Genomic DNA, 13,167 nt, shown 5'->3' on the forward strand with positions numbered 1-13,167 from the left:
AAGCTTGGTTACACTAGGCTGAAGAACTTCATCATCCTCGTTTTCCCTCATCAAGTTAGTTTATGGTTTTGTTCATGATTTTCTGTCATAAATATAAATTATTTTCATAATGTAATAAGATCTAAGCTATAATGTAATAAGCCATGCATGAACTAGTTTATGTTTAATCCATGATCTTCTGTCATAAAAAAAAAGAAGAAGAAAATATTAGCATAATGTTATAAGGTATAAATTATATTCTAGACTTTCTATTTTGTAACTATAAAAACGTCGTAATGAGTTTTACCAAAACAAAAACGTTGTAATGAGTTAGATTATATCCTACCTTCACCTGCTTTGCTTTTCTCACTCAAAACCTAAAGAAACAACTAAGTAATTTCAAAGTATATAACCAAAGCAGTAAACTAGACAAAATCAAGATTGGTTCTTCTAATAATTAAGCTTAATAATAATACAAAAGTTTCTTGAGCTGATTTCTTATGTTGAAGATCGGCTTGATTGGTTTGTGATGAAACATAAACGCATTTTCTGACCGTAAACCATTAGTAGATATTTTTATATTCCATGGTACTATGTTAGATATTTTTTTTAAGCTTGAGTGGTAGTGGTAGATATGGCTACGCACATGACACATGAACAATGATGAGTAAAAGTCAAGAATTTGCCTTTCCGGTTTCGAGTACTGACGACAAACATAAACCACTTACATCAACTTTCTATGGGGTCTCACTTTCTACTTATGTTTTTACCCAAATCTCCTTTTTCTTCACCGATCATTGCGCTACTTCTTGATATTTTTCTCCTATGCACCCAATTCTCACACAAATGCAGACACATGTACACCTACAAATGTGGTTAGTCAATCTTATGCATTATGAATAATCATATGATATCAATACCAAAAAATAATCGACATGTGAAGATTAGAGACTAGAGACACCGTCGCACCGACACGATATAATTAATTACTAGTATTAAAATACCGCCTAAACTGTTAGCTTAATTAATATCTACTAACACTAAAATATATGGATTCATCCAAGAGCTCTGGAGACTAAATGGTGTTAGAGTTTAGTGTGACTTTGATAACAGCATATGTTAGTATCTACTTAAGGAGAAAGATGCCAAATCATCATCTAATGAAGAGAAATAGAAAAAAAAAAACAAAACTCAAAGAAAGAAAAAGCAAGTCTTTTGTCTTACGTATAATAGTTTTTTTTTGGTTCATTGGTTAACTGAATACTCATGTTTTTCATATATTTAGGTGCTGTTCGTTTGCTCACCCAAGTGATCTATCTGGGTGAAGATGTAAAGCGATGTTCGTTTTGTGTATTATAATGCTACATCCAAATGGATCACCCAGCTGAATTTTTAAAAACTCATCTCAAATTCTCACCCAAATGAAGGTGAGTCTTGATGGTGCATCTGGATATAGATGCATCTAGTTCAGTTCAAAATGATAAATGACAAAAATGACTTTTTAAAATCAAAATATTATTTTCAAACTGTAAATTCTATTTTTTTTGCAAATATATTTTTCCGCCAGCGGAAAAACGCAATTTTCCCGCGAAAATCGGAAAAAATGCATTTTCGCGCCAAAACCGGAAAACACAATTTCCCGTGAAAACCGGAAAAATGCATTTTCTCGCCAAAACCGGAAAACACACATTTTTCCGCCGAAACCACAAAAAATATTTTCCGTCAAAAACGCAAAAATACACTTTTCTCGCCAAAAACGCAAAAATGCACATTTTCCGCCAAAACCGCAAAATGCATTTTCCCGCCAAAATCGCGGAAAAAAAATTTTCTGTCAAACCCGCAAAACACACTTTTTCGTCAAAAACACATTTTCCGCCAAAACCGCAAAACGTACTTTTCCGGCCAAAACCGCAAAAACGTATTTTCCGCCAAACCCATAAAAACGTATTTTTCGCCAAACCCATAAAAACGTATTTTCCGCCAAACCCATAAAAACGTATTTTCCGCCAAAACCGTAAAAATGCTATTTTTCAGCCGAAACATAAAAAAAAAAAATTTTAGTCATTTTATTAACAAGTTCACCTTGACGTAGATGCAAGTTAAAAAACGAACATAGTTGCATTCAGCATAGACGAAATGAAAAAAATGAACTACACCCAGATGAAGCATCTTGATAAAACATTTTCATGGACAATCTGGATGCATCTTCTAGATGTACAAACCAACATGGCGTTAATTGATATGTTTAATCTCAGTGTAGTTTCATAGTGGTATCCAAAACAATGCGAGTGATGTATGTTCGATTGAACAACAATTTCTGAAGTTTTTGATACAGAAAATATTAGTTTCTATCACTGTTTCCAATTCCGTACTATCCGGAAAAAAATATTTTGAATGTGAGATATTTGTGTTATTTTCCTTCGTCTAAATGTAAAAAGAAAAAAAAGCTTACGTTAACAATAAGAAATGTATTTTTAATAACCAAACGACTATTAAAATCTAAAATTTGAAATATGATGCAAATTGGCAAATGGCTAGGTGATAAAAATGGCGGAGCCAGAGATGGGTAAATGTGTATGATTTACAGGACCAATGGATTAGGAGTTTGAGGTGGGCAGAGTAATGCGCAGAGTATCCCATGTGATCTCCACATGCCTTCTCTCTTTCTCCACTTCCATCTTTATCAACTATTTTCTTCTCTTTTTTGGTTATTTGTGGTGTTTCCATTTTATCTGTTTTCTTTCATCATATACTGCTTGACATTTATACACAGTCTAGATAACATACTCTAGTTTTCATTGGTACGACTAAACGAACGGAATACAATGATTTATAACTTTTTGTAGTTTCACAATCTTTCTTTTTCATTTTATTGATGTTATTGTTCCATTTAATGCGAAGTGTTCTTAATTAGTGGCATAACGTAAATCTACGTAGCAAAACCAACACTATTCATCACCTTTGTGGCGGTTGACTTCTCTGCTCAACAATGAAACTGATAGGCTATAACCACTGTGATCCAAAAATTAAAGAAAAAACTGTAATTTATTTTTACAGTGTATCATTTCGCTAGGTCACCAATCCATGTTCTGTAGTGTTGTCCAGGATTTTGTGGCCGAGTGATAAGGGAAAAGGAAAGAGAAAGAGCTTGGAAAGCCAACACGTTTTAATTTACTTGATGCGCGAAACTAAATCGCATTATCCTGGACACCCACATGGATATGAGCCTTTGTTTTCGGTCCATCTGAATCTATGAGAACGTATATCCATGGGACACCACTCCTTAAGATTAGTCTGATCTCTCCATAGATCCGAAATATCTCCTGGTTAATCAAAAAAATATTTTATAGTGCTAATAAAATAAAAGTTACTAAATCTTTCAGATTTTGAAAAATCAGGCTTTTAACTATAATATTTTTTCATAGTTCTGGAAATTCTAAAACTTACGTTCATAGTTTTCTAATCTTAAAATTAGATTAAATATTAAATTTAACAACTATATATGGTACAGGAGTATTTTTAACTCGGACTACAGAAAAACTAACTTCATAAGATTGTCATAAAGAAAGAAAATACACATCGAAGATGTCATTTAGAAGAAAAATGTTGGAGTATTATCTATTATCATATATTATTATAAAATACACAAAAGATTAAATGGCATGTAAACTTGCATGTTTCGTAAAATACCCTTTGATTTTAAAATAGTCTTTTGGCTTGCAGTTCTGAGCGATATTGAGATCGACTTTTGGTTATTCGTAAAATTTCAGTTGTATATATAAACATCCCAAATGTATATGTACGCCGTGTACGCCATACAATCTATATATAAAAATTCCGTTCACTTTTTTTTTTGGGTGAATTGGACCAAAATCCTAAAAGAAGTAGAAAATTAGGAAACTCTCTAAGACAAAGTTTATGTGGGCCTTTGAATCGAGCAAGTTAAATGGAAAAGACTGAACTGTCCTTCCTGGATTTAGACGTTGAGTTTGTGTAGACGTGAAATAAGTTAGAAGCTAAAAGGGTTTTAAATAAAATTGGGGTGGGGGTGGGATAGTAATGATTAGCGTAGGATATACTCCCATAACTTGTTATCAAGTTAGACAAGTTAGTAGCACTCAGTAAACAAAGGAAATTGTATTAGCAGCTATCAGTAAAATTCAAACCCACAATCACTTCGACGAAACGTACATCAAACCAAGTTAGTAGTTCAACATGATAATGTATGGGAGCCGGAGTTTGTATTGAATATTATCGACAAATAATTCTAGGATAGGAACCTAGTCGACCAAAAAACGTTTTGATTTGGTCCATGTGTTAATATCGGCCGTTTTAAATCGAATGGTAAAATAAGTAGCTTGATAAAAGTTTGAATATGTGTATAAAACTTTCGACGTAGCCGCGGTAAACATTTTGTTTTTGCTTTTGTTTTTTGCTAAAAGGTAAACATTTTGTTGGTTCGGTAAAATATCATTTACAATTTTTTACAACATGAAGTATAGAAAATGTCGTTAGCCTACTAAATATATGAATATATATATACAAGTTGACTTAGCCTTTGTCAAAAAAAAAATTACGTTCATAATTGGACTTATCGACAAGGAAGTATATGTTGACTTAGCATGCCAAAAAAAGTTTTGGTTTGGGAACTGTCAGGATACTATGTGTTTATGTTTGTATTTAACCAACTAAATATAAAATTATGTAATTAGCCTGCTAAAGGGTTTGAATGAAATTGTCAAACTGGACTTAGCCCTTGTCAATCGCATTTGATGTTCGTAAGGGAAAATTGATCAGTTATGCATGTATAATGCTCGTTTGTGAACTTATATAACAAAACGATTTATAGAAACATATGATTAGCCTGTTTAATGTTTGAATAGTTATATAGAACTGAACATAGCCCTTGTTAATAACATGTGATATTCATAATGGAAAGGATGATTACCCTGCTAAATAAATGTCATTAGCCTGCTAAATAAATGAATATATTTATACAAGTTGACTGCGCCTTTGTCGCAAAATATATTACATTTATCATAACTGGACAGTCTGGACTTGTCGACAAGGGAGTATATGTTGGGGACTTAGCATGCCAAAAAAAGTTTTGGTTTGAGAAATGTCAGGATACTTTGCGTTTATGTGTGTATTTAACCAACCAAATATAGAAAATATAATTAGCCTGCTAAACGGTTTAAATGAAATTGTCAAACTGGACTTAGCCCTTGTCAATCGCATTTGATGTTCGTAAGGGAAACGGATCAGTTATGCATGTCAAGATAATGCTCGTTTGTGAACGTATATAACAAAACGAATTATAGAAACATATAATTAGCCAGTTAAAAATTTGAATAGTTATATAGAACTGAACATAGACCTTGTTAATAACATGTGATATTCATAATGGAAAAGATGATCAGTTATGGATGGGGGGGAGACCGAGTACAAAGTTGTAACACAACATAACAACATAACAGACATGAGATAGGAACGTCAATGACAACAATTCATAAACAAAAGTAGAAATGGAAAATACGAGAAAAGATTAGGGGAATATAATTAGAGGGCTCCAACGTTTTGTACACAATGACTGTAATTTTTTGTACCTCAGCAGCCAGTAACTTCCGAGTAGGGGTAAATTGGTCACAAAATTATCGATAACGCAACCAGGGAATGTGTATTTAGCTAATTATATAAAAAATCTTGTGTGTAGAGTACAATTACTCTTTTTTTTTTAAAGGGTCACCTCAGCGACTAGATTCTCCTAATAATGACATTTGCCATTTCTTAAGGGTATAACTTAAGTTTTCAGTCGTTTTTTTTTGGTCTCTTGATTTTTAGATGGACATGTACTGAACGTGAAATTGGGCTATAACTATTAGTCCAAACCGCCTATGTATTGTCTTCATTTCTGTAGCCATGTCGTAGCACTATAAAAATCTTTGCCGCCGATTAACTTTTGTGATTTCTATAATGAAATTTACCCGAGACTATATTCTAGTTTTAGATGAATTCAACCCTAATATTTTCTTAGAAAAGAAGAAAGTTACTAACCTTGATTCTTGAAAAGTTTTGTAAATTGATTTTTCCTCCCTTACACCTTTTCCCTTTGGTGATTATTTGATGGATAAAAATCCAATCCTTCCTTACTCTCATAACAATCTTCTTATGAACAAACAAAAAACATGTATTCAGTTTTACCATTATAACCCTCCGTTAGAGAAGACTTACAAAGAAGTCTTTTCTAGGATGAATTCTTTGTAAATTTTCTCGTTCAGTAGATCTTAAAAATAATTTTTTAATTTTTTAAAAAATATTTTGATAAATAAAAAATTGAAATCATGTAATAATAAACATTTCTCAATGATGTAAATTTAGTTTATCTAAAATTGAATTATTTTCAACATAGATGAGTGAATGTATATTGGCTCATGAGTCATTGGTTTAGGGTTTGGTAACATATGTTATAGTATTGTATGTATCTTTAGGGTTAGATTCTGAAATCTTACCTTCATTTTTTTGTTTTTTTCAAAGTGACCCACATATGTTTAATAACTATATAATAACTTGATTTAAACACTTTCTAAGTTTCTTTTAAGTTTAAGAAAGTGTTTTTTGCATAGTTAATTGATTTTATGGTCTGGAAGACTCACATAAGACTTAAAAATAAGTCTTCAAGTCTTCCGACACATCCCGCCTAAATTTTAATAGAATTTAGCGTTCCCGCCTAAATTTTGGAAGAATTTAGGTTTTCCGTCTAAATCAAAGTCTTCCACAAGTCATCCAGGAGTCTTCCAGAGGAAATATTCTCATGGATTAGATCTTAAGAATGATTAATAAATTTTATAAAAAATATTTTCAAAGAGAAAAAGTCAAAATCATGTATTAATAAGCATTTTTGAAAGATGGAAATTTAGTTTTACTGAAATTGAATTATTTTTAACATAGATGAGTGAATGTAGATTGAGTCATTATAGTCTTTGGTTTAGGGTATGGTAACATATGTTGTAGTATTGTTAGTATTTATAGGGCTAGATTTTGAAATCTTATATATATATATATATATATATAAATTTTTTTTTATAAATCTGACCTATATATATATGTGACTATCTAATAACTTGTTTTAAACACTTTCTAAGTTTCTTTTAAGTTTTAAAAAGTGTTTTTTGCATAGTTATTTGATTTTAGGGTCTGGAAGACTATCAGAAGACCTTTAGAAGACTTCTTGAGAAGTCGTCTAGGCCGAATGGGTTAGAATACTTCCCATGAAGTCTTCCAGTGTAATTTATGGTAGAAGACTTCTTTGGAAGTCTTCCAAACCTAACCAAATCTTAATTTCATCTTAAATTTTAATATAACCGAAGGTAAACCAAGGTTTATTTACCTAAGCCTAAACATTTACGGACATATAAATATGTTTTTTTTTTCACTTTTTGGTGTTTCTAAAAAAAAAAGAGTTAGTATAGACACGAGGAAACCCTAGATGTTTCTCTGAGGCAATTTCAGAGGCGATTTCCGTCGAAAATCTTCTCCGTCCTTTTCATCTCTTGTAACCTTGTTATTCTGGTAAATCTTGCTTCTCCTTCGTCTTTCAGAGTATTGTCGTCAATTAAACTAAACCGCTTGTTTTTTTTCAGATCTGAAACTGTTTTTGTTGTATTCCAACTCAACCGCTCGTAAGTTCTTCCTCTTTATTTCATTTCATTACTGAAACCATTCGTTTCTCCATCGTGACCTTCTTCCTTCTTGTCGAGTTTTGGCAGATCTGTAACCATAGCTGTCGGCGAACGTAACTTCTCTGTTTTGGACCTCGACTTCTCCGCTTTCCGACGGTATGTTCATCCATTTGTTCGATGTATCATGGTTTCTCTTCAGAGTTGACTAGTCGCGAAGACTTCAGGAAGACTTCACGAATAATTAACGAAGACTTGAAGACTTCGCGAAGTCTTCGTTAATTATTCGTGAAGTCTTCCTGAAGTCTTCCGTAAATCTTCCTGAAGTCTTCCGTAAATCTTCCTGAAGTCTTCTGTAAGTCTTCTTGAAGTCTTCTGTAAGTCTTCTTGTAGTCTTCCGAAAGTCTTCCAAAAGTTTTAGCTTGTTGGTTTGTTTCTTCTGTTTTTTTTTGTGTTTGAGATGTTGTTTTTTTATTGTTTTGCAGGCTATAAAATGGATTTACCAGAACTTCCGAAGAGAATGTTCGCCTTAGGGGAAAAGCCCATTCCAGCGATAAGCATTGCATATTATACTGATGACCCACATTTGCTTCCTGCTGTAAAGGCCGCTCTACATGATGATGAATGGGAGGCGCTGAAGAATTCAAGGTTGGGCGTGTTCATCAAGTTTTGGGAGTTGAAATTTGGATGGGGGTCAAGGCTAGTTCATTATATGCTCTGTTACCAGCTTGATATCAAGAAGAAGTATGAGCTCTGGTGTCTTATTGGTCCAGAACCGGTGAGGTTTTCCCTGATTGAGTTCGAGCACCTCACTGGTTTGAACTGTGAATATATTAAGAACCTGGATAATCCCGCTGTAGAGGTGACAGATGAGTTGGCTCGTTTCTGGGAGTTGATGGCTGTGGATATTGATGCTGGTCCAAGTTCAGAGCAAATAGTAGCAGCATGTGAGAGATGTGGACAGTGGTCTCAGGATGACCGCATGCGGCTGGGATACCTAGCCATCTACACAAGATTCATTGAAGGAAAAAAATATTCATCCGCTACACGGGCGAGCCCTGCAAGGCTAGTGATGGATCTAGAAGACTTTGAGACCTACCCATGGGGGAGACTGGCCTTTAAGACCCGGATCGACTCTGTGAAGGCCAAAAATTTGACAAAGACTTGTTATACCGTAGATGGGTTTATACAAGTTCTCCATGTTTGGGTCTACTACGCTCTGCCCGACCTTGCTGCAAGCTATGGAAAACCTATACGAAACAAACTGAGTCCCCCTTTTCTGGCTTACAAGGGACATAAAGGACGAAAATTTGTCAAAGAGGCTATCAGCACACATGTATATCTGATTATTCCAAATAATATAGTACTAAGGTGGGAATCAACCAGAAGAAGGCACTGACTCTAATGAACTTCAACTCACACTTTCAGACACCTGGAAGGATGCGAAAGAACCAGGGGTTAGTACCAAACCCTCTACCAAAAAATGAGTACTGCGAAATACTAGGTAAAACACTAAGTTACCGTAGTAAAAGTAGGATTCGGTTTGGTATGTTTGAATTGTTTTCCTTATGTTAGAACTCTTGGATTTGGTTTGTTATGTATGAAGTTTGCTTCCTTATGTGATTGTTGGCTTTTTTATAATTGTGATGGTTATGTTGGTTTTGACATTCCCATTGTAATCGGAATTGAAGAGTGAGAATGTTAACGGGGACAAAGGAGGAAGGGAGAACAATGTTCATGCTGCCAACACAGAACCCGGTTGTCTCACAGAACCAAGTGTTGTCATTATGGACAAAATAAAACAAACCAAATCAGATTTAGAGAGGAAGGAAGAGAGACACGTATCAAAGAAAGATATAATTAAGGAATATTGTCGTGCAAAGAGTGAACGAGAAAAGAAGCTTGCTGCGTCACAGCAATCTCGATTTCTGGGAAGTGGCACAGCCAAACAGATCGTTCCAACCAAGAACGTTGGTCATGGATATGATCCATTTGCACCCTTTGACAAGAAGAATGCTAAAGTGCTTCTTGACTTTTGGAAGAAAGATCTGTAAGTCATGATATCTCACACATTTTGAAGAAAATGTCAAGTTTTGCTGATAGAGTTTTGCTGTTTACAGGCATCATACACTACGTTTTGAAAAAAAGCCTTGTGGAAGTCGAAGTTTGTGGTTTGCCACCCTCCGAACCCCCATGAAATGGCTCATGGGCTCTGTAAGTCTCCTAAACACTACTCGGACCAGAAGACTTCTGGAAGACTTCATGACGACTTCAGGAAGACTTCGGAAAGTCTTCCTGAAGTCTTACTGAAGTCATCATGAAGTCTTCCTGAAGTTTTTTTGTTTCTAAAGAAACGTTCTGACTTGTTATATTTTGAATGCAGCACATGGATGGTTTTATCAATTTATTGAGGTTTCGATATTCCGAGCATCCAGAGCATTTTAGGTCCGATAGGCTTTGCTTTCTTGATTCCACTTTTGGTCTGATGTGGATCGACAAGTACGGGGAATTTAAGAGCTCAGAGCCTAGTATCAACGGTTTAGGAAGAAGGCTCCCTCCAGGGCCATTTGATCATTATGCAGGCCTGGTTCCAAAATACCGCCAGTCAAACCATATTTGGGGAAAAGATGTGGATGATATATATGCACCAATGAACTACAAGAACGAGCATTGGATTGCTATTTGGGTATCGATCCCTAAGAAGCAAATCACCATCTGGGACAGCATTCCTTCTCATATTAAACCTGCTTAACTCGCCGAGTTAATTGAGCCTTTTACCACAATGATCCCTTATTTGCTGGTTGAACTCGCTCCAACCGACAAAGAGAGAGTCAAATACACACTTGAGCCATTCACATATGAGAGAGTGAGAGGCGGAGTACCTGTGGCACGATATGGTGATTGTGGTGTGTACACCTTGAAGTACATCGAGTGCCATGCTCTTGGCATGTCATCATTTCCTCCTGCCCTTTCTGATTAGAACGTCAAGACTATTAGGGAGAAGATGGCGAGGGAGATGTTTGAACATGATCTTTGCTACCATCGCGACGGAGATGATGATGACTGTACAGCGTTGGATATGTATGAAGGACAATGAACCTAGATGCTTTTGTCCTCTTTTGTCCACTTTTGTAAACTTGTAGTACGTTAACATGGTAGGATATGATTAACCTTTTTTGTAATCTATCCTCATACCAACCTAGCCTTGTATAACTAGTTTGGTAGTGCATCTAAGTAGGAACCTGTTCTATTGTTCATAACAGCCTGTGCAATTGTTAAGACAATAGATATAAGTCATAACACAATACATAAATCAAAAGACAATAGATATAAGTCATAACACAATACATAAATCAAATGACAATAAATATAAGTCATAACACAAGACATAAGTGAAAAGACAGTAGATATAAGTCATAACACAAGACATAAGTGAACAGATAGGTGGAAGACTTCCAGAAGACGTTGAGAAGACTTGCAGCGAAGAAGACTTTCAGACGACTCGAAGAGGACTTACAGAAGACGTCGAGAAGACTTGCAGCAAAGAAGACTTCCAGAAGACATGAAGACGACTTTTAGATGACTTCTGGAAGACTCTTAGCAGACATACAGAGGACCAATATAAGACTTACATAACAGGTTGGTTGCAGTTTGGATGTGTATGACCAGGTTGTTTGCAGTTTGAGCAGCTGTAATCCTTGTTTAGCTTCCTCGGTTTGTGTCCTCTGAACCTGGATAGCTCCAACCAAGATTGCTATCTTGATTTCTTTTGTCGACCCGGACCACACTTTACTTCTGGAGGAAGACATTTGCGGATCTCAACTTCTCAAGCACAAGGATATATATTATGTGAGTACCATGCATACAAATGCTCCTTGAGTATAGCAGAGACACAAGTGAGGCGATATGCAACTTAGCAAAAGTTCCAGCAGCTATAGCATGTGAGAAAGGTATTTTCTCAATTCCATAGACACCACAATCACACTTGATCTGGTTCAAATCAACAATACAGTTCCGCTTGCCACCTGTTACAAAGAATTTCCATCCATCAACTGGTTGGACAAACATAGTGTCCGCTATCTCTGAACGAATCGCCAATAAGCGCTCAACTCCCCGACTATGCTCAGATGTGAGACTCAAAGCATCTTCTCTCCTTTTCCAATACCACTTTCCCATCTTCTCCCTTATAAACTCTAAAAGGAATGATATAGGAAATCCTCTTGATGGCTTCAGTGCGGAGTTAATAGATTCAGCTATGTTGCTCATTTTTAAACTGTACCTATCTCCATGACAATGAACCCGTGACCATAGTCTCACGTCCACGAGTATGTTGCCAGCGCCAGATTAGCACTCTGAATCTCGTGCATGTACCGGTCGAAGTCGTAAACTGTATGAGCATAAGTAGCGCCTTTAACCAAGTACAAAAGATGTTTTCCTTAAAACTTTTGGAAAATGTTCTGTTGAAGGTGATAATAACATATTCCTCGGGTTGCCCAAGGAAACACCTTATCACATGCGTTTTTAATAGCTGTGTGACGGTCGGAGACTATCACCAAAGCATGCCCATCAGATATACAACTGCTCAATTTTGTGAAGAACCATTCCCAAGACTCATCATTTTCAGCATCTACAATTCCAAAAGCCATGGGAAATATATGAAAATTACCATCTTGTGCAGCTGCAACTAGCATAACACCTTCATATTTCCCGCTTAGGTGAGTCCCATCAAACACGATGACCCTTCGCTGATACTGAAAACCTGCAATAGAAGCTCCAAAAGCTAGAAACATATACTTAAATCTATCTTTTTCATCAAGTTCGATACTAGTGATAGAACCCGGATTTGCTATCTTGATTTGCTCCAGATATGAAGGTAGCCGCTCATACCCATCTTCTGCTGATCCTCTTAACAATTCTTGGGCATATAACAATGCTCTGTATGAAGTGGTGTAGTCTAGCGTCATTCCAAAAATGTTCTTCATTGCATCTTTTATATGCTTCGGATTTAACCCATCAATGATTCCAACGTGATCTATGAAAAGCTTACCAACATACTTTGGAGTAGAATGTTTCTGTTGAGCCATTCGATCAGACACCGAACATGTGTGAGTTTTCAGATACTTGGTTACCCAAAACGTGTTTGTTCCATGTTTCACACCCGCTCTAAGCTTCCATCTGCAGCCAGAAACACGACATTTTGCCACAACTAGAGTTTTAGTTACCTTGTATAGTTTGAAGGAGAATTTCAGCTTCACTGCTGTCAACCGCAACTCTGAAACCAAGGCTTCTATGCTAACAAAACTCTAGTTGACATAGATATTGTCAGAAAATGCCATATTCGAGCTGTCTCCTTCACTAGCATATGGCGCTTTGAAACCCTCAAAACACATATCATCTGCCTCTACTTCATCATCATCCTCATCTTTCACTTTTCCATAAACACTGTAATCTACAAAGTCATCCTCATCTACTTCAGCAAAATTGGGGACATCAGCATCCTCCTCCTCTTCAT

General features: G+C 35.7%; 1 protein-coding gene across 1 annotated transcript; it reads right to left on the reverse strand.

Annotated features, from left to right (window-relative positions):
- Nucleotides 1–11,444: 11,444 nt before the first annotated feature.
- LOC106373407 lies at nucleotides 11,445–11,921 on the reverse strand. Its single transcript, XM_013813582.1, has one exon. The coding sequence runs from the start codon at nucleotides 11,919–11,921 to the stop codon at nucleotides 11,445–11,447; it is 477 nt and encodes a 158-aa protein (XP_013669036.1).
- Between the last annotated feature and the right edge of the window lie 1,246 nt (nucleotides 11,922–13,167).

Source organism: Brassica napus, chromosome C5, assembly GCF_020379485.1.
Source record: "Brassica napus cultivar Da-Ae chromosome C5, Da-Ae, whole genome shotgun sequence".
NCBI classification, from domain to species: Eukaryota; Viridiplantae; Streptophyta; class Magnoliopsida; order Brassicales; family Brassicaceae; genus Brassica; species Brassica napus.

Excerpts from the sequence above, each read along its gene's own strand:
- LOC106373407 (XM_013813582.1), bottom strand. The coding sequence starts at position 11,921 with ATGAGCAACATAGCTGAATCTATTAACTCCGCACTGAAGCCATCAAGA.